Here is a 19,251-nt window from a genome sequence, read left to right on the forward strand (position 1 = left end):
AGCTACATTTTTAGGTGAATAATTCAAGTTAGGTGATTCTTATGCCGCCCCCCCCCCCAACTTTAAATAAATAGGAGAATATTCAAATTATGTCTTTTACAGACATCCCTCTCTTTTGTTGGGCCAAATATCATTCTTACATAGGTTTCTTTTATTATTTTTTCCTTTATATAGTAAGCATTTATCTGAGTTTTCTGTGTATTTGGTCATTGTATCTGGACTCGGGAGATTCTAAGAATGGGCAAGTATGTTTCCTATCCTGAAGAAGAGAAGAGTTGAACTCTGAAGTGCTGTACTGTCATTTTTTATTTGAATACTTGACAAGTTTACTTAACTCATCTTCTCTATCCTGCCTTCAACTTACTATTTCCACAGTTCCTATTTTTTGGAATGATCCCATTGTCTAGTCTTAAAGACCAGAATATTTGCAGTTATTTTTATTTTCTTTCCCTCTTCCACATACAGCATTTAAGTCAGTAAACTATATTGCTTCTGCTTCTTCTGTATCTGCTGCTCCCTTAATTCAAATTCTCGTCATTGTTATTGGGACTCCTTTAGTGATCTATTTGATTTTCCTGTTTCTAGTCTTCATCTTCTCCCAGTTGACCATTCCTCAGCTCCCAGAAGATGTGCCTGAATTGTAAAGCTGATCTTTTTCTCCCCCTGCTCACATTCTTCTCTTGTTCCTCCATTGCCTCACTACTTTGTATGGCATCTTTAACTTTGTCTCTTACTGTTGTTCAGTCGCTAAGTCCTGTCCAATTCTTTGTGACCCCATGGACTTTGGCACAGCAGTCTCCTCTATCCTTCACTGTCTCCCAGAGTTTGCTCAGATTCATGTCCATTGAGTTGGTGATGCTATTCAACCATCTTGTCTTCTGCCGCCTCCTTCTCCCTTTGCCTTCAGTCTTTTCCAGCATCAAGGTCTTTTCTAATGAGTCTGCTCTTCACCTCAGGTGGCCAAAGTATTGGAGTTTCAGCTTCAGCATCAGTCCTTCCAGTGAATATTCAGGGTTGATTTCCTTTATGATTGACTGACTTGACTATCTCTTGTTAGTCCTTCATAACTTATATTCTTGTACAAAATTATTTATTGCTTGGGTCGATAATGTTATTTCACATGTCTTTTCTTATGCAGTTTCTTTCTTCTGGAATGGCTACCCTTTCTACCTACTTCCCTTTGTAAAAATCATATTCACTTTTTAAAATTGGAGGATAATTGCTTTCCAATGTTGTGTTAGTTTCTACGGTACAACATAGTGAATCATCTATAAGTATACGTATATCCCCCTGCTTCTTGAGCCTCCCAACTTGCTACCTTTTCCTCCAAGTTCCTGAAATCCCTTCTTGCAGATATGATTACTTTCTGCTGATCATCGTACCCATGTTTATTTCTGTCATTATACTCATTGCACTGAATTTCAGCCACTTGTTTGCTTATCCATTTCTTAAAATGATGTGAGGTTCAAGAGTCAGAAAATCTGTTTTATTCTTTGTATAGTCAATACAATACTGGGACTCAAGTTGTTGTTCAGTACATGTTTGACTGAAAATAGGGATATAGGGAGAAAGCACTGTGAGTTAAAACAGAAGGAGAGGAGGCTTTCTAAAGGAAATAGAATTTTAGTTGGGTTTTGGAGGAAAGATTGAGTACAGGTAGGGAGAGGTCATCTAGAAGAGAAATGGCTTAAGCAAAGATATAGTAGTGAAAATATTCTTAGTATATCATGAGGTAGATTCTGTTCCAAGCAGAAATTCATGTTGGAGAGTATTGGAAAATACATTGGGACAGTCAGGTTCACCTCCCATTAACTGTAATGAGAAGGTGATGAGTTCCATTTTAGGTATGTAGTAAGTGAAGTGATGATGGAACACACAGTAGTATATAGAACTAGAGATATGCTATTGAATTTTGAAAGAGTGGAAAGAGTGACAGAAGAGTAGGGGTTGAGGAATAAACTTGGCTTTATTTCTATATATTAGGAAAACGGAGAACATATGTGAGGGAATCTTGAGGAAGAGGTGGTTAAATGTGTAAAGATTATTCACAAAGAGAATGAACGAAGAAGTTAAAAAAAAAGCCTAAATGTTTTCTAAAGTCTGTCTGTTTGCTTGATACCCTGTTACCTGCACTCTAGGCAGCAAAAGTCAGTCAGCTGCTTCTCTGTCTCCAAGGCTGTCCTTGGAGGGACAGAGTAAATGGTCCTGGCGAGATGGCTTAGCATGTTAGAAAAGAGCTCTGAGGAACTCTTGTTTGTTGTACGGACTTTAGAGTCACAGTTTAATTTTTACATATATTGCATGTATTTACATATTTTTATCTCTATTTACTCTTCTCTACTTCCTGCCAGTCCCATAACATAATTTTGAATAGATGGTGGTTTTCATTTGCTTTCTAATGGGTAATATCTGAGTATTTATTTCATTATTCTACCTGTCTTAGTATTTCCAACTTGATTAGTTCTTTCTTGGCAGATCTGCCCTGACTGCTCCTTTATAAATGGAAAAGCCTTGATAATTTTGACAGAGACCCCAAGTTACTATAGAGCTTTGGAATAAACCTTGCAGTGTGCTCATTTCTAGCATAGGGTATGTTGATTTGGCCTAAGCTACTTTGTGCTCAATCAAAGTGATTGGTAAACCAGGCACAAAAAGAACAAATCATAGATGATCTAAAATTACTTCCATAGGGTTTCTTTCAGATTTGTATTATTTGAAGTATAAATGATAGTACTTAAATGTGGCTCCTCTCGATTGCTTTTGGTACATTGGTAGTATTTTATTGATTGTGAAAGAAAAATATTTAACTTTGGATTCAATAAAATAAAAGCAACTTATGAAAGCTTTTAGTTTTGCTGTACTGAGAGAAAGAGTAAAGAGACAAATGATCATTCTCTAGTTGAGGGCTTGCTTTTTTAATATGAAAGCTTTAGCTTTCTAGAGTCCTCAGTCTCTTTTTGTGTGGTTTACATTGAACATAAGTGAGAGGGGTGAACTTCCTACTTTTGAGAGGAGTAGGAAGAATGTTTTGTCTAATTTGGGATCTCAAATGCTTTAAGGATATATATGTCTTGTTTACAAACATAAAGTAAATGTTATTGGGTATCTTCCCTCTTGGTTTTGTTACTGAAGCCATGTATTTTATGTAAGTCAAATTAAAATATCAACAAGTACTATGCAGAGAAACAAGTTAGTCCATTGATTCAAATCTCTGGAATGTAGATTCTTTTCATTTTCTTGGCAGAGTCTAGCTCACATAGTTCAAGTTTTTCTCTGTCCTGTTATAATTGTCTTATTTAACTAGTACCTGGACTAACCCTTATACTTAGTGTTTATCTAGAATTCTTAATCTCATTCAAAATATTTGGAGATTCTGGTTTTTCTCTTGAACTAATTTCTACTTGTTGCTGAGTAGAAACATCATATAGTGATTAAGGAATATATATTCTGAGGAGTCTGGAGAAGGTAATGGCACCCCACTCCAGTACTCTTGCCTGGAAAATCCCATGGACGGAGGAGCCTGGTGGGCTGCAGTCCATGGGGTTGCTCGGAGTCAGACACGACTGAGCAACTTCACTTTCACGTTTCACTTTCATGTGTTGGAGAAGGAATTGGCAACCCAGTCCAGTGTTCTTGCCTGGAGAATCCCAGGGACGGGGGAGCCTGGTGGGCTGCCGTCTCTGGGGTCGCACAGAGTCAGACGCGACTGAAGCGACTTAGCAGCAGCAGCATTCTGAGAAGTCACATTTCTTAAGCTTTATATCTTTGGATGATACTAAGTATTAATATTATTGTTTTTAAAAAGAAAAGTTACATTGTGAAACACTTTTGGAACATGCTGGATTAAAGCATGTTGAATAACTTTTCTTAAAATATGACTTTTTCCAGTTTTTATTCTGTTAATATATTGTACATCATATGTCTACAAGGTTTGTATAACATGGAGTGTTTCACATTTATTTGACTGCAGAACTCTTTTTTGGGGGGCTGTTTTTGTCATGCTTTATGGAACTGTTGGTGTAGTGGGAAGATGACTTATACGGAATTTAGGAGATGACACTTTGGGCTTCTGATTTACCACTTACTAACCTTGTGGCCTCGAACAATCCTTTGTCTTCCAGTGTATTTCCTGAGTGGTGATTACGATCCCTTCCAGCTCTGATACTTTGATCTAACTTCTGATGTTGACTCTGTATAGTCACACTTTCCACCTCTTTGGATATATGGAAACCACATTGTTATTTGAGTGTATTTTGTTAAGCTGAGGGAATTTCACTTTTCTATAAAAGTTTAGAAAAAGAAGTGCTTAAAACTCTTATTTCCTCAGACTAAGGTCATGAAATTCTGTTGGATTCATTCGTTCATATTACTCTATTAAGATATTTCATTCTCCTGATTAAAATTTATTGATCTCATATATCCACGTACCTGTTTATAAGAGTACCCTAAGCTTGAAGACTCCTCTCCCTTTTCTCCAAACCACAGTGGTTCTAGTATAGCACTTATCTTTTAAGAGATAAATATTTAGTCATTTGCACTAATCTCTTTGCTGCTGTGCCATGCTAAGTCACTTCAGTCGTGTTCAACTCAATGTGACCTTATAGACTCTAGACTGCCAGGCTCCTCTGTCCATGGGATTCTCCAGGCAAGAATACTGGAGTGGGTTGCCATGCCCTCCTCTGGGGAATCTTCCTGACCCAGGGATCTGGCCTGCATCTCTTAAGTCTCTTGCATTGGAGGGCTTGTTCTTTACCCTTAGTGCCACCTGGGAAGCCCCACTCTCTTGGCAAATCAATAGATTTCATTTTTGTGATGACTGTGTGTATTTAGAAAATCTGCCCAGGTGGCACTATTGGTAATGAACCCTCCTGCCAATGCAGAAGACTTAAGAGATGTGGTTCGATTTCTGAGTTGGGAAGACCCCCTGGAGGAGGCCGTGGCAACTCCCTCTAGTGTTCTTGCCTGGGGAATTCCTGGCACAGAGGAGCCTGGTGGGCTGCAGTCCATGGGGTTACAAAGAGTTAGACACGACTGAAGTGACTTAGCTCTCACTAAGTGATTATCTTTTTTTTTTTCCTATGTGCTACATTAATATGTTTGGTTTTATTTCTGGTACTAAAATTTTATGTATTTTAAGGCATTTCATTGTATTTTCTTTTGATACCAATTAATTCAAAATTAAAAGTTCTTTGAATGCTTAAGTTTTGTTTGTTCTTTTGTTTATTTGTATGTATTTATTTCTGTCCTAGGCACAACAACAAAGAAACCTGGATAACATCATCTTGCAACAACCCAGGATAGGTAGCAAGAGAAAATCTAAGAAAGAAGCATATACAATTTTTGATACAGAGATAGAAAGCACTAGCCCCAAGTCTGAACAGGATTCAGGAATTCTGGATGTTGAAGATGAGGAAGACGATGAAGAGGTAACTAACATTTGAACTGGGGCAGTGAACTTATTGTTCCTTTAAATATAGTGTGTTTGAGATGTGATGAGGAATTTATCCATGTAACATAACTCATGTGATCTTCAGGATATTAAAGATCATTTAAAATACAAATGGTGCCTGATTTAAGGAAACTGAAGATGTACTAAGATATCTTAGGTTCTAAATCTTTATATTTTAAGTATACTCATCCATTTTTTGTTTGTTTGTTTCAGTGTTTTTGATTGTATACTGAGTACTTCATTAAGGGAAGAAAAGAGATCTAGATGACCTCCACTGGAGCTGGAACAAATTACTTGAGACAAATAAAAGATGTTACTTTAAACAGTGGGGTGTAAACAAAGAGCTTTCTTAGCCTTGAGAAATGGTTCAGATTGAAATTACTAAATGGTTTCAGAAAGCTGACAACATATTTCTAGAAGGAATAAATGTATAAGTGATTATAGAGTATCTGGGAATTTTGAGACATGTCCATGCTGTCTTAGTTCTGTGACACTTCAAGGTAAAGAATAAGATTAAGTGGCTTAACTAGTATATTTTATATCTTTCTTTGTTGTTAAATGTATATTTAATGCATTTTTAAAAATAAAACTACTGTGATATTTGAGATGTCCAGTTAAAATATTTTTGGACTACTTATTATTTGCATAAACTGGATCATTTTTTGTGTAAGTATAGTGGTTAGGAGCATGAACTTTGAAGGCTTATGGACCATTCAGATATTGATTTTGCTATTTTATTTTACTTAAAAATTATGATTAATGATCATATTATTTACTTTTCAAGTGCTCACTGAAATGAACAAGAAACCATTTACTACTGTTCTCAGGAACCTGTTTTATCTTTAATTATTTTTCTCCTTTTTATTGTTTCATTTCCCCAGATAAAACTGGATTCACTGTTTCTTCCCCATCCTTGTTCTTTGTTATATCCTTACTACGCTTCTTACTCTTCTCTCTCTGCTGAAACTACAGCCCCAAACTTTTCACTAACTTTGTAATCTTAGGTATTGTTTGGAACTTCTCACTATGTCTTCTCACTTAGTCTTCCAAACTAAAATTTAGAACTTTAGTGTCTTTGGAACAAGTGCGTCTGCTATTAAAGGTGGTCAGCAAATTTCACTACTCTTTCTTGCTGATTTCTGTTTCATATTGTTATTATCAGAGTGCCTGTCCTTATTATCATTACTTTTTTTGCTTCAGAAATCAAATTGACACTATTTAAATGGGGCTGAAAAACAAATAAATGAATTACTTACTTATTTGTCTAAGTCATTAGCATTTAACTGTCATTGCGTATCTGAGAGACTGTCATATATATAAGGTACTACATTCTTTTATATAGTTTTTATTATTGACGGGATACATTTCTATAATACAAATCAATAATTTTATGTACAGTTTATCAGGTTGTGTTTACTTTGTGAATGGGGTACATTAATATTCACTGGGCATCCCTGGTGGCTCAGATGGTAAAAAAGCTGTTTGCAGTGCAGAGGCATGGGTTTGATCCCTGAGTTGGGATGATCCCCTGGGGAAGGGAATGGCTACCCACTCCAGTATTCTTGCCTGAAGAATTCCATGGACTGAGGAGCCTGGCAGGCTATAGTCCATCGGGTTGCAAAGAGCTAGACACGACTGAGCCACTACACAATAGTTAATAAAGTGTGAAAGTTTCATTTTAATCCCTAATGTACTTGGATAAAAAGAATTTTTAATAATTCTAAGATATAGAGCTAAGGAAAAACTAGACATTTCCCTGAAGCCCATGGAAACAGAACGGGGCAGAAAAGACTTGATTCCCTGAATATTTTTTAGCACTCTCTCTAGCTTGGAGTGACTCCTATGGTTGGATATGGATCCACCCAGAAGACCAGATTGTCAGGGATTAGACTCATCACAAGTAAGAAGTTTTAGTAGCAGTAAAATAAAGCATCAAGATCAAGATGAAGTCCAGTTAACATTTTAAATTTACCTTTTTGATTCCCATTAAGGAAATTAAATTCTGTCAGGCACTATGGCTTAACCATAGTGTATGCCCCTGGATAATACACACCCCAAAGGGAGGGTTATGTGATAAGATGAAAGAATGAAAGATGTACACAGTTCTCATATATTAGTGAGAGCCTTCTGGATATGAGCCATTCTTTATTGTTAGCTCGGTGAAGATGCTGGGCAAGTCCTTTTAAATTTTTGTTCCATATTTTTTCATTGTTTTGTCTTCTGACGTCCAGAGAAGATGAAGAAAGCCTGACTAGTAAAATGTGTTGGGGTTCCTCATAAAGGAAGTATTATAAGAATGTACTTGGAAGTTAGCGTTTTAAAATGGTTATGTATCCCAAATCAAACAGAATTTGTATTAGATATTTGCTGATTGAGCTCTTACAATAAGAATTCAGCACTTTGCTGTCATCTAATGGCATCCTATCTTAAAAAAAAATCCTACCTTATATTTATTTACTTCTCAGTTTGAATCTTCTTCAAGTGCACATTCTTAATCTCAAACCTCATGTAGAGAATTATTTATTTAGATGTCTCCAAACTGGTTTCTTGGCATAGTTCTTGCATGGTGTGAATAAATTCTTCAGATAAGGTCTTCCATGACCCACTGTGACGTTCTGACCTTCATTCTTGTCATTCTTCAACAGACCTCATTGAGAGTAGCATAAATAGTTTTTGAAATATTTTGACTTTAAACTGTGGCATAGAATTGAGTAGTTCTTAATCTATTTGGAGGTCATATTTTCTGTGAGAGTTTGGTAAACTATGTGGAAGCTTTACCCAGTAAAATCTATGTACATTCACTTACAAAAAATTATGTATAAAATTTTAGGGAATTTGTGAAACTAATGTTGCCCCTAGGACTTAAGTTAAGAACCTGTGTTATAGCAAGAGTGCTTCTTGAACATAAATTTGCATAGAAATCAACTTGGAATCACATTTAAATACAGATTCTGGTTGTATAGGTTGGGGGGTGAATCTGAAAGTCTGCATATTTAACAAACTCCCAGGTAAGAACTGTGCTTCTGGTCCCTGGGCATACTTTGAGTTGCAAGGCTGTAGTGGACCATGAGGAAGCATTTTTAGTACATAAAGCAAACTCATGAATATTTAGGTATCTTACTGATTTTTCATTAATGTGTCCTAACATTTTTCTAGCAAAGAATACAGTACTTGAATCAGTTCAGTTCAGTTCAGTTGCTCAGTCATGTCCAACTCTTTATGACCCCATGGACTGCAGCAGCCAGGCTTCCCTGTCCATCACCAACTCCCGGAGCTTACTCAAATTCATGTCCATTGAGTCAGTGATGCCATCCAACCATCTCATCCTCTGTCATCCCCTTCTCCTCCTGCCTGCAATCCCTCCCAGCATCAGGGTCTTTTCCAATGAGTCAGCTCTTTGCATCAGGTGGCCAAAGTATTGGAGTTTCAGCTTCAGCATCAGTCCTTCCAATGAACACCCAGGACTGCTCTCCTTTAGGATGGACTGGTTGAATCTCCTTGCAGTCCAAGGGACTCTCAAGAGTCTTCTCCAACACCACAGTTCAAAAGCATCAATGCTTCGGCACTCAGCTTTCTTTGTAATCCAACTCTCATATCCATTGATGATTACTGGAAAAACCAAAGCTTTCACTAGATCGACCTTTGTTGACAAAGTAATGTCTCTGCTTTTTAATATGCTGTCTAGATTGGTCATAACTTTTTTTCCAAGGAGTGTCTTTTAATTTCATGGCTGCAGTCACCATCTGCAGTGATTTTGGAGCCCCCCAAAATAAAGTCTCTCACTGTTTCCATTGTTTCCCCATCTATTCGCCATGAAGTGATGGGACCTGATGCCATGATCTTAGTTTTCTGAATGTTGAGCTTTAAGCCAACTTTTTCACTCTCCTCTTTCACTTTCATCAAGAGGCTCTTTAGTTCTCCTTCACGTTCTACCAAAAGTGTGGTGTCATCTGCATATCTGAGGTTATTGATATTTCTCCTGGCAATCTTGATTCCAGCTTGTGCTTCATCCAGTCCAGCATTTCTCATGATGTACTCTGCACATACGTTAAATAAGCAGGGTGACAGTATACAGCCTTGACGTATTCCTTTCCCGATTTGGAACCTGTCTGTTGTTCCAAGTCCAGTTCTAATTGTTGCTTCCTGACCTGCATACAGGTTTCTCAAGAGGCAGGTCAGGTGGTCTGGTATTCCCATCTCTTTCAGAATTCTCCACAGTTTGTGGCGATCCACACAGTCAAAGGCTTTGGCATAGTCAATAAAGCAGAAATAGATGTTTTTCTGGAACTCTCTTGCTTTTTCCATGATCCAGTGGATGTTGCCAATTTGATCTCTGGTTCCTCTGCCTTTTCTAAAACCAGCTTGAATGTCAGGAAGTTCATGGTTCACATATTGCTGAAGCCTGGCTTGGAGAATTTTGAGCATTACTTTACTAGCGTGTGAGATGAGTACAATTGTGCGGTAGTTTGAGCACTCTTTAGCGTTGCCTTTCTTTGGGACTGGAATGAAAACTGACCTTTTCCAGTCCTGTGGCCACTGCTGTGTTTTCTAAATTTGCTGGCATATTGAGTGCAGCACTTTCACAGCATCATCTTTTAAGATTTGAAATAGCTGTTGGATAAAAAAAAGAAAGTACTTGAATAGAAAGTCATATTTTGTTTTCTAAAATCTGTTGCTTCCCAGGTGGCACTAGTGTAAAGAACCTGCTTGCCAAGTCAGGAGATGTAAGAGTTGCAGGTTCAGTCTTTGGATTGAGAAGATCCCCTGGAGGGGTCATTGGTACCCATTCTAGTATTCTTGTCTGGAAAATTCCATGGACAGAGGATCCTGGTGGGCTACAATCCATGGGGTTTCAAAGAGTCAGACACAACTAAAGCAACTTAGCATGCACACATAATAAATTAGAGCATTATTTTTAATGAAAATTTATAATTCTGATTTAACATACTTCAGTTTAGGTATTTTTTTCAATATCTGTAGAATGTTTTGCCCTTTCCTGTGTTGGCCAAGTGACATTTGTACATTATTTACTATATCTTTAGGTTGATAGTAATAGTAGACTATAGAATGAGATGGGTAAGGAAAACTGAACACCTGCAAAATAGGTTTCCACATAGTAAACAGATTGTATATTTGTAAACTGAAGTAAAGTTTGTGTCAGAGATGGGAAAAACTTAATAGCCTGAAGATGAAGTCACAGTAGTAAGTTGTCATCTTGGATGAAAAAAATGAATAAATGATGAATTGACTGGCAAAGTCAGTTTCTTGATTGCTAGTTGCAAGAAAACTATTCCCCTGTAAATTCTGTCCCTATTTGTATTTTATTTTTATCTAAGTTAATGAAAGGGTCACCTTAATTAATATAAGTTTTTTAATTTTAACATGTCATATATATATAAAGTTGAACTATATAAACTGCTGGTATTTGCCCATTTTTTGACCAAGAACTTAATTAGTTTTCAGTGGAAATACGTATGAATTTTAGAATTAAAAAATATTTATATTTCAATTATACAGCATTATAATTTGAGATCTGTAACAGTACAAAGTGATCACTCCCCAAAGGGTCACGTCTGTCACCATACTGCTGACCCCTTGAATGCCTTATAGCCCTCCTCCAGGCCCCTTCCCCTCTGTTAACTACTGGTCTGTTCCCTGTAACTATGTGCTTGTTTTTGTTTTATTTAGTTTTATATTCCACATATGAAAGGATTCATACATCATTTGTCTTTTTATTTCTGATATTTCACTCAGCATATTACCCTCAGTTCCATCCATGTCATCCCAGTTGGCAAGATTTCATTGTTTTTATCTAGTTGATTAGTATCATTATGTGTATATCTGTATCTTTATCTTTATTTGTACCTATATGCCAGATCTTTTTTATCCATTCATCATTCATTAATGGACATTTTCCCTATCTGGGCTATTGTAAATAATGCTCCATTGAAATTGAACGTAGGGGTACATATATCTTTTTGAATTAGGTTTTCATATTCTATATATATATATATATACACACACACACCCAGCAGTTACAATACCTGGATAATATGGTAGTTATATTTTTAAGTTTTTGAAGAATGTCTGTATTATTTTTCATAATGGCTGCACCAATTTACAGTCCCACTAACAGTATTTGAGTGTTCCCTGTTCTCTATATCCTCTCCAGTACTTGTTATTTTTTAACTTTTTGATAAAGCCATTCTAATGGATGTAAGATGATATTGTGGCTTTCATTTGTATTTCTGTAGTAAATAGTGATGTTGAACATCTTTTTATGTGATTTTGGGCCACTTGTATATCTTTAGAAAATTGTATATTGAGTTTCCCATTTTTTCAATTGGACTGTTTATTTTTTGTTGTTGAGTTGTGAGTTCTATATATGTTTTAAAGATTAACTCTTTATCAGATATATGATTTGCAAACATCTTCTTCCATTCAGTAGGTTGGTTTTTTTTGTTTCATTGATGATTTCCTTTGCTGTACAAAAGCTTTTTAGTTTGATATAGTCCCATTTGTTTACTTTTGCTTTTGTTTCCCTTCCTTTTGGAGTTAGATCCAAAAATCATCAGTAAGACAGACGTCAATGAGATTACATCTTGTGTTTTTTTTCCAGGAATTTTATGGTTTCAGGTCTTACATTTAAGTCTTTAAACTGTTTTGTGCTAATTTTTGTGTGTACTTTAGAATAGTGGTTCAGTTTCATCCCTCTATCTGTAGCTGTCCAATTTCGCAACACCATTTATTGAAGAGACAGTCCTTTCTCCATTGTATTATATATTCTTTGCTTCTTCATCATAAATTAATTCTTTATTGACCAGGAGAGTTTTGCAGAAACTAATGCCTGTGGCCAGTGATTTGTTATGTAAGTGAATATTGAGAAGTCTCTGGTCAATAATGTTTGGGTAACAAAAGATGTTTTAATATGTCTCTATTCAATAATGGGATAACTGTCCACATATGTGTAGATTATTTTTTGGGCTCTTAATTATGTTTCATTGACCTGCATGTCTGCTTTTGGGCCACTGCCATTTTGTTTTGATTATTATAGCTTTGTAGTATAGTTTGAAATCAAGATCATGGTCTCTCTGGCTCTGTTGTTTTTCAAGATTGTTTTGACTATTTGTGATTTTTTGTGGTTCCATACAGACTTTAGAATTGTTTTTTCTAGTTCTGTGAAATACTCCATGGGAATTTTGATAGAGATTTATCTGCCTGCAATGTGGGAGACCTGGGTTTGATCCCTGGGTCAGGAAGATCCCCTGGAGAGGGAAATGGCAACCCAGTCAAGTACCTTTGCCTGGAAAATCCCATGAACAGAGGAGCCTGGTAGGCTACAGTCCATGGGATTGCAAAGAATCAGACATGACTGAACGACTTCACTTTCACTTTTCATTGAATCTGTAGATTGTTTTGGATATTATGAACATTTTAACAGTGTTAACTCTTCTATTCCTTGAGCATGGAATGTTTTTTCACTTACTTGAGTCTTCTTTACTTTCTTTCATCAGTCTTAGGGTTTTCAGTGTACCGGCCTTTTATCTCCTTGGTTAAATTTAATCCTGGATATTTTATTCTTTTTGATGCAGTTGTAAATTGGATTGTTTTCTTAATTTCTTTTTCTGATATTTCAATACTGTTGTACAAGAAATGCCATGGATTTCTGTGTATTGATTTAATATCCTGGAACTTTGCTTGAGTTCATTGATTAGTTCTGATTTTTTTTTTTGGTGGGGTCTTTAGGGGTTTCTAAATATAGTATCATGTCATGTGCAAACCATGACAGTTTTACTTCTTTGTTTCTAATTTGGATGCTTTTATTTAATTGCCTTGCCTAATTGCTATAGCTAGGACTTTGAATAAAAGTGGTGAGAGTGGACATCCTTGTTTTATTTCTGATCTTAGAAGAATAGCATTAAGCTTTTCACTGTTGGCTATAGTGTTAGCTGTGGGTCTGTCATATATGGCCTTTAGTATGTTGAAGTATATCCTCCTATCCTTGGACAGAGGAGACTGGCAGGGTATGGTCCCTATGGTCACAAAGAGTCACACATGACTGAAGCGACTTAGCACACAGGCATATTCCCTCTACAACCACTTTATTGAGAATTTTTATGGTAAATGAATCTTGAATTTTATTAAAAGCTTTTTCTGCATTGAGATGATCATACTTTTATCCTTTATTTTGTTACTGTGATGTATCACATAGATTTTAGATGTAGAACCATCCTTGATCCCTGGAATAAGTCCCAGTTGATTGTGGTGCATAATCCTTTTAATGTATTGTCAAATTCAATTTGTTAATATATTGCTGAAGATTTTTACCTCTATGTTCATCAGGGATATTGGCCTGTATACAGGTTTTCTTTTTGATGTTGTTCTTGTCTGGTTTTGGTGTCAGGGTAATCATGGCATCATAAAAAGTGTTTGGAAGTATTCCTTCCTATTCATTTTTTTTTTTTTTTTTTTTTTTTAAGGAGGGTTGGGAAGAGTTTGAGAAGCATGCATGTATGTTAAGTTACTTCAGTCATGTCTGACTCTTTGCAGCCCTATGGACTATAGCCTGCTGGGGCCTCTATCCACCAGATTCTCCAGGGAAGAATACTGGAGTGGGTTGCCCTGCTCTCCTCCAGAGGATCTTCCTGACTCAGGGATTGAACCCTTGTCTCTTACGTCTGGTGCATTGGTAGGCAGTTCTTTACAGCTAGCGCCACCTGGGATGCCTGAGTTTGAGATTAGGTAGGATAGGTATTAAAGCTTTTTCGAATATTTAGGATGATTCACCAGTGAAGCCATCTGGTCTAGGTCTTTAGTTTATTGGGAGGTTTTTGATTAGTATTCAGTCTCCTTGCTAGTAATCAGTCCATTAAGCTTTTCTGTTTCCCCACTATTCCGTCTTGGTAGACTATATGTTTATCTGTTTCTTCTAGGTTGTCCAATTTGTTGGCATATTATTGTTCACAGTATTCTCTTACCATTCTTTGTACTCTCGTGGTATCGGTTATAATTTCTCTTTATTCCTGATATTATTTGACTCCTCTTGCTTTTTTTCTTGCTTTGTCTAAAGGCTTGTCAATTTTATTTTTCTTGTTAAAGAACCACCTCTTAGTTTCATTGATCTTTTTTATTGTCTTTTTGCCTTTACATACTGTTCATGGGGTTCTCAGGGCAAGAATATTGAAGTGGTTTACCATTCCCTTTTCCAGTAGTTCATGTTATTTCAGATAATGAGATAGTTGGATGGTCAGCATCACTGACTCAATGGACATGAGTTTGAGCAAACTCCAGGAGATAGTGAAGGACAGGGAAGCCTGGTGTGCTGCAGTTTATGGGGTCTCAAGGAATCCGGCATGACTTAGTAACTGAACAATTGTCTTTTTAATTTCTATTCATTTATTTCTGAACTGATCTTATTATTTTCTTTCATCTACTAACTTTGGACTTTGATTTGTTCTTCTTTTTCTAGTTCCTTAGCATTAAAATTAGATTTCTATTATTTCTTGAAGTAGTCCTGGACTGCTGTTGACTTCCTTCTTAGAACTACATTTGCTGCATCTCAAAGACTTCAGTATGTAATATTTCCATTTTTCTTTGTCTCTAGGTATTTTTTTAATTTTACTTTTGATTTCTTCAATTATCCACTGGTTGTTTAGTAGCATATTGTTTAATTCCCACATTTTTCTTGGTTTTTTGGTTCAGTTTTTTTCTTGTAATTGATTTCTGTTTTCATAGCATTGTGACTGGGAAAAATGCTTAATATGATCTCAATCTTATTAAGTTTATTCATTTAATTTCTTTTTTAATTGGAGGAAAATTGCTTTACAATGTTGTGTTAATTTCTACCATATAATAGCACAAATCAGTCATAATTATATATGTATTGGGTACATTCCACAATTCTACATTTTTACTATCCCCACCACATTTTATGTTTTTGATGTCACATTTTGCATCTTTTTATTTATGTTTCCTTAGAAAATTATTGTATTTTCTTAGCTAAGTTCACTTCTTTTGTCTCTTAAGCTTTATGGTAGCTTTATAAGTGCTTGATTGGCTACCTTCTTTTTTAAAATTTTTAATTAATTTGTTTTAGTTGGAGGATAATTGCTTTACAATGTTGTGATGATTTTTGCCATGCATCAGCATGAATTGGCCACAGGCATACATGTGTCCCCCACTTCCTGAACCTCCCTCTGACCTCCCTCCCCACTCTATCCCTCTGGGTTGTCCCAGACCACTGGCTTTGGCTACCCCTGCTTCATGTATCAATCTTGCACTGGCCATCTATTTTACATATAGTAATGTCCAGGTTTTAATGCTATTCTCTCAAGTTATCCCATTCTCCGCTTCTTCCACTGAGTCCAAAAGTCTGTTCTTTACATTTGTGTCTCCTTTGCTGTCCTGCATGTAGGATCATTGGTACTGTTTTCCTAAATTCCATATATATATGTAGATATCACTATTTGTCTTTCTCTTTCTGACCTGCTTCTCTCTGTATATTAAGCTCCAGGTGCATCTACCTCATTAGAACTGTCTCAGATGCATTCCTTTTTATAGCTGAGTAATATTCCATTGTGTGTATGCACCAAAACTCCCTTGTCCATTCATCTGCCGATGGACATCTAGGTTGTTTCCACGTCCTAGCTACTGTAAATAGTGCTACGGTGAACATTAGGGTACATGTGTCACTTTCTGTTCTGGTTTCCTCAGGGTGTATCTTGCTTACGTTTTCCCATGTGATTTTTACTTTCCTGTGTTTTCTTCTTATCAGTTAGTGTTTTTTTTTTTTTTTTTTTTTAAATTAGGGAATTCCCTGTAACATTTCTTGTAAGTCCACTTTAGTGGTGATAAACTTCTTTGCCGTGCTGTGCTTAGCTGTTCAGTTGTGTCCGACTCTTTGTGACCTCCATGGATTGTAGCTCTCCAGGCTCCTCTGTCCTTGGGGATTCTCCAGCCAAGAATACTGGTAGCCATGCCCTCCTCTAGGGGATCTTCCCAACCCCAGGATCAAACCCAGGTCTCCTGTATTGCAGGCAGATTCTTCACAGTATGAGCCACCAAGGAAGCTAACTTCTTGAGCTTTTGCTTATTGGGAAAACCTTTACCTCATCTTTAATTTTGAATGACAAACTTGCCGATTAGAGAAATATTGGTTGGAAAATTTTTCCTTTTAGCAATTTGAATATGCCATGCCATTCACTTATGGCCTGTAGAGTTTCTTCTGAGAAATCTGCTGGAAGCTTTATAAGGATTTTTTTTTTTGTATATAATAAGTTTTAAACTGTGGAAAATTTTGAAAGAGATGGGAATACTAGACCACCTGACCTGCCTCTTGAGAAACCTGCCTCTTGAGAAACCTGTATGCAGGTCAGGAAGCAACAGTTAGAACTGGAAATGGAACAAAGGACTGGTTCCAAATAGGAAAAGGAGGACATCAAGGCTGTATATTGTCACCCTGCTTATTTAACTTATATACAGAGTACATCATGAGAAACACTGGGCTGGAAGAAGCACAAACTGGAATCTAGATTGCTGGGAGAAATATCAATAACCTCAGATATGCAGATGACACCACCCTTATGGCAGAAAGTGAAGAGGAACTAAAGAGCCTCTTGATGAAAGTGAAAAAGGAGACTGAAAAAGTTGGCTTAAATAACATTCATAAAACTAAGATCATGGCATCTGGTCCCATCACTTCATGGGAAATAGATGGGGAAACAGTGGAAACAGTTTATTTTTTATTTTTCTGACTTTATTTTTCTGGGCTCCAGAATCACTGCAGATGGTGATTGCAGCCATGAAATTAAAAGATGCTTACTCCTTGGAAGGAAAGTTTTGACCAACCTAGACAGCATATTAAGAAGCAGAGACATTACTTTGTCCATAAAGGTCCATCTAGTCAAGGCTATGGTTTTTCCAGTAGTCATGTATGGATGTGTGAGTTGGACTATAAAGAAAGCTGAGCGCCAAAGAGTTGATGCTTTTGAACTGTGGTGTTGGAGAAGACGCTTGAGAGTCCCTTGGACTGCAAGGAGACCAAACCAGCCAGTCCTAAAGAAGATCAGTCCTGGGTGTTCATTAGAAGGAGTGATGCTGAAGCTGAAACTCCAATGCTTTGGCCACCTGATGTGAAGATCTGACTCATTTGAAAAGACCTTGATGCTGGGAAAGATTGAGGGCAGGAGGAGCTGGGACAACAGAGGATGAGATGGTTGGATGGCATCACTGACTCAATGGACATGGGTTTGGGTGAACTCTGGGAGTTGGTGATGGACAGGGAGCCCTGGCGTGCTGCGGTTCATGGGGTCGAAAAGAGTCAGACACGACTGAGCGACTGAACTGGATGACTGAATGAAGTTGTTTGTCCCTTATTGCTGTTAGGGTTCTCTCTTAGTCCTCACTCTTAGCATTTAAATTATAATGTGTCTTGGTGTAGTTCTCCTTGGTGTCATCTTTCTTGGAAGTCTCTTGACTTCTAGATCTGGATGTCCGTTTCCTTCCCCAGCCTGGGCAAGTTTTTCAGCCATTATTTTTTCAAGTAAGTTTTCTGACCCTTTCTCTTATCTTTCCCTTCTGAAACTTCTATAATGTGAACATATTTCCATTTGATGTTGTCTCAGAGATCCCTTGAGGTATATTCATTTTTTAAAATTCTTTTTTCATTTTACTCCTTTTTCTAGGTGATGCCCATGTTTTTCTTCCAGCTCATTGATTCTTTCTTATATTTTAATCCAATCTGCTGTTGAATCCCCGAAGTATATTCTTCAGTGAGTTATAATGCTGATTAGTACTTATATTTTCTATCTTTTTGTTGAGGATTTCACTGTATTCATTCATTTTACTCCTGAGTTTGGTGACTATCTTTATGACTGTTACTTTAAACTCTTTATCAGGTTGATTGCTTATCTCTGTTTCATCAAGGTCTTTTTCAGGGCATATGTCTCCTTATTTGGTTTTGAAATATGTTCCTTTTTTTTTTTTATTTTACTTTACAATTCTGTATTGGTTTTGCCATACATTGACATGAATCCACCACAGGTGTACATGCGTTCCCAAACATGAACCCCCCCACCCACCCCCCTCCCCACAACATCTCTCTGGGTCATCCCCGTTTACCAGCCCCAAGCATGCCGTATCCTGCATCGGACATAGACTGGCGATTCGATTCTTATGTTCTTCGTTTAGCCCAACTCTCTGTTTGTCTAAATGTGTTAGGTGAAACAGCTGTCTCTCTCAGTCTTAAAGGAGTTTGCTTTATAAGATATGATCCGCGTGGCCTGGAAGCACGGTCTTCCCTGGCCACCAGAACGAGGTGCTCACAGGCTGTCCCTCATGTGGACTGTGCCTGCCCTCCTGTTGTGATGGGACCTTTGCTGCTTTGTGGGGAGGGTAGAGTGTGGTGCACTTGTTTTGATGTTAGAAATCCATTTTGAATCTTTATATGTTACTGTGGTATATTCAGATGTTATTGCTTATTTCTAAATGTCTAGACAGAACTTTAAAAATCTTTAGAAGTAGTGAACAGTTTAGTTTGAGAATGTATTAGAATCATCAGAAATATTATTTTTTAAATATTGGAAGATAGAGTGCAAAGAACCATTTAAGATGATACATTATTTGTGACAAAGTGGCCAGTAATACCTACAGTGAGTAGGGTTGTTGTGAAGATTGACTGAAGTAATTTATATGATGTTTTGTCATGGTGCTTGGCACTTACAATGCTACCAGTATATAATAGTTAACATTGTGGCATTCTGACTGTGCTTTTTTTTTTGCAATAAAGGTGACATATATCTTGA

The 19,251-nt window shown here is 36.9% G+C and overlaps 1 protein-coding gene across 1 annotated transcript in view; it reads left to right on the forward strand.

The window, feature by feature from the left end:
- Positions 1 to 19,251, forward strand: part of EXOC6B (exocyst complex component 6B) — a 697,089-nt gene that overhangs the window by 289,842 nt on the left and 387,996 nt on the right. The window contains exon 7 of the mRNA XM_040223938.1: positions 5,250 to 5,426. Coding sequence (XP_040079872.1) covers positions 5,250 to 5,426 — 177 coding nt within the window. The remainder of the gene's footprint in view (positions 1 to 5,249; positions 5,427 to 19,251) is intronic.

This window comes from Oryx dammah, unplaced genomic scaffold (genome assembly GCF_014754425.2).
Source record: "Oryx dammah isolate SB20612 unplaced genomic scaffold, SCBI_Odam_1.1 HiC_scaffold_25, whole genome shotgun sequence".
Classification (NCBI taxonomy): domain Eukaryota; kingdom Metazoa; phylum Chordata; class Mammalia; order Artiodactyla; family Bovidae; genus Oryx; species Oryx dammah.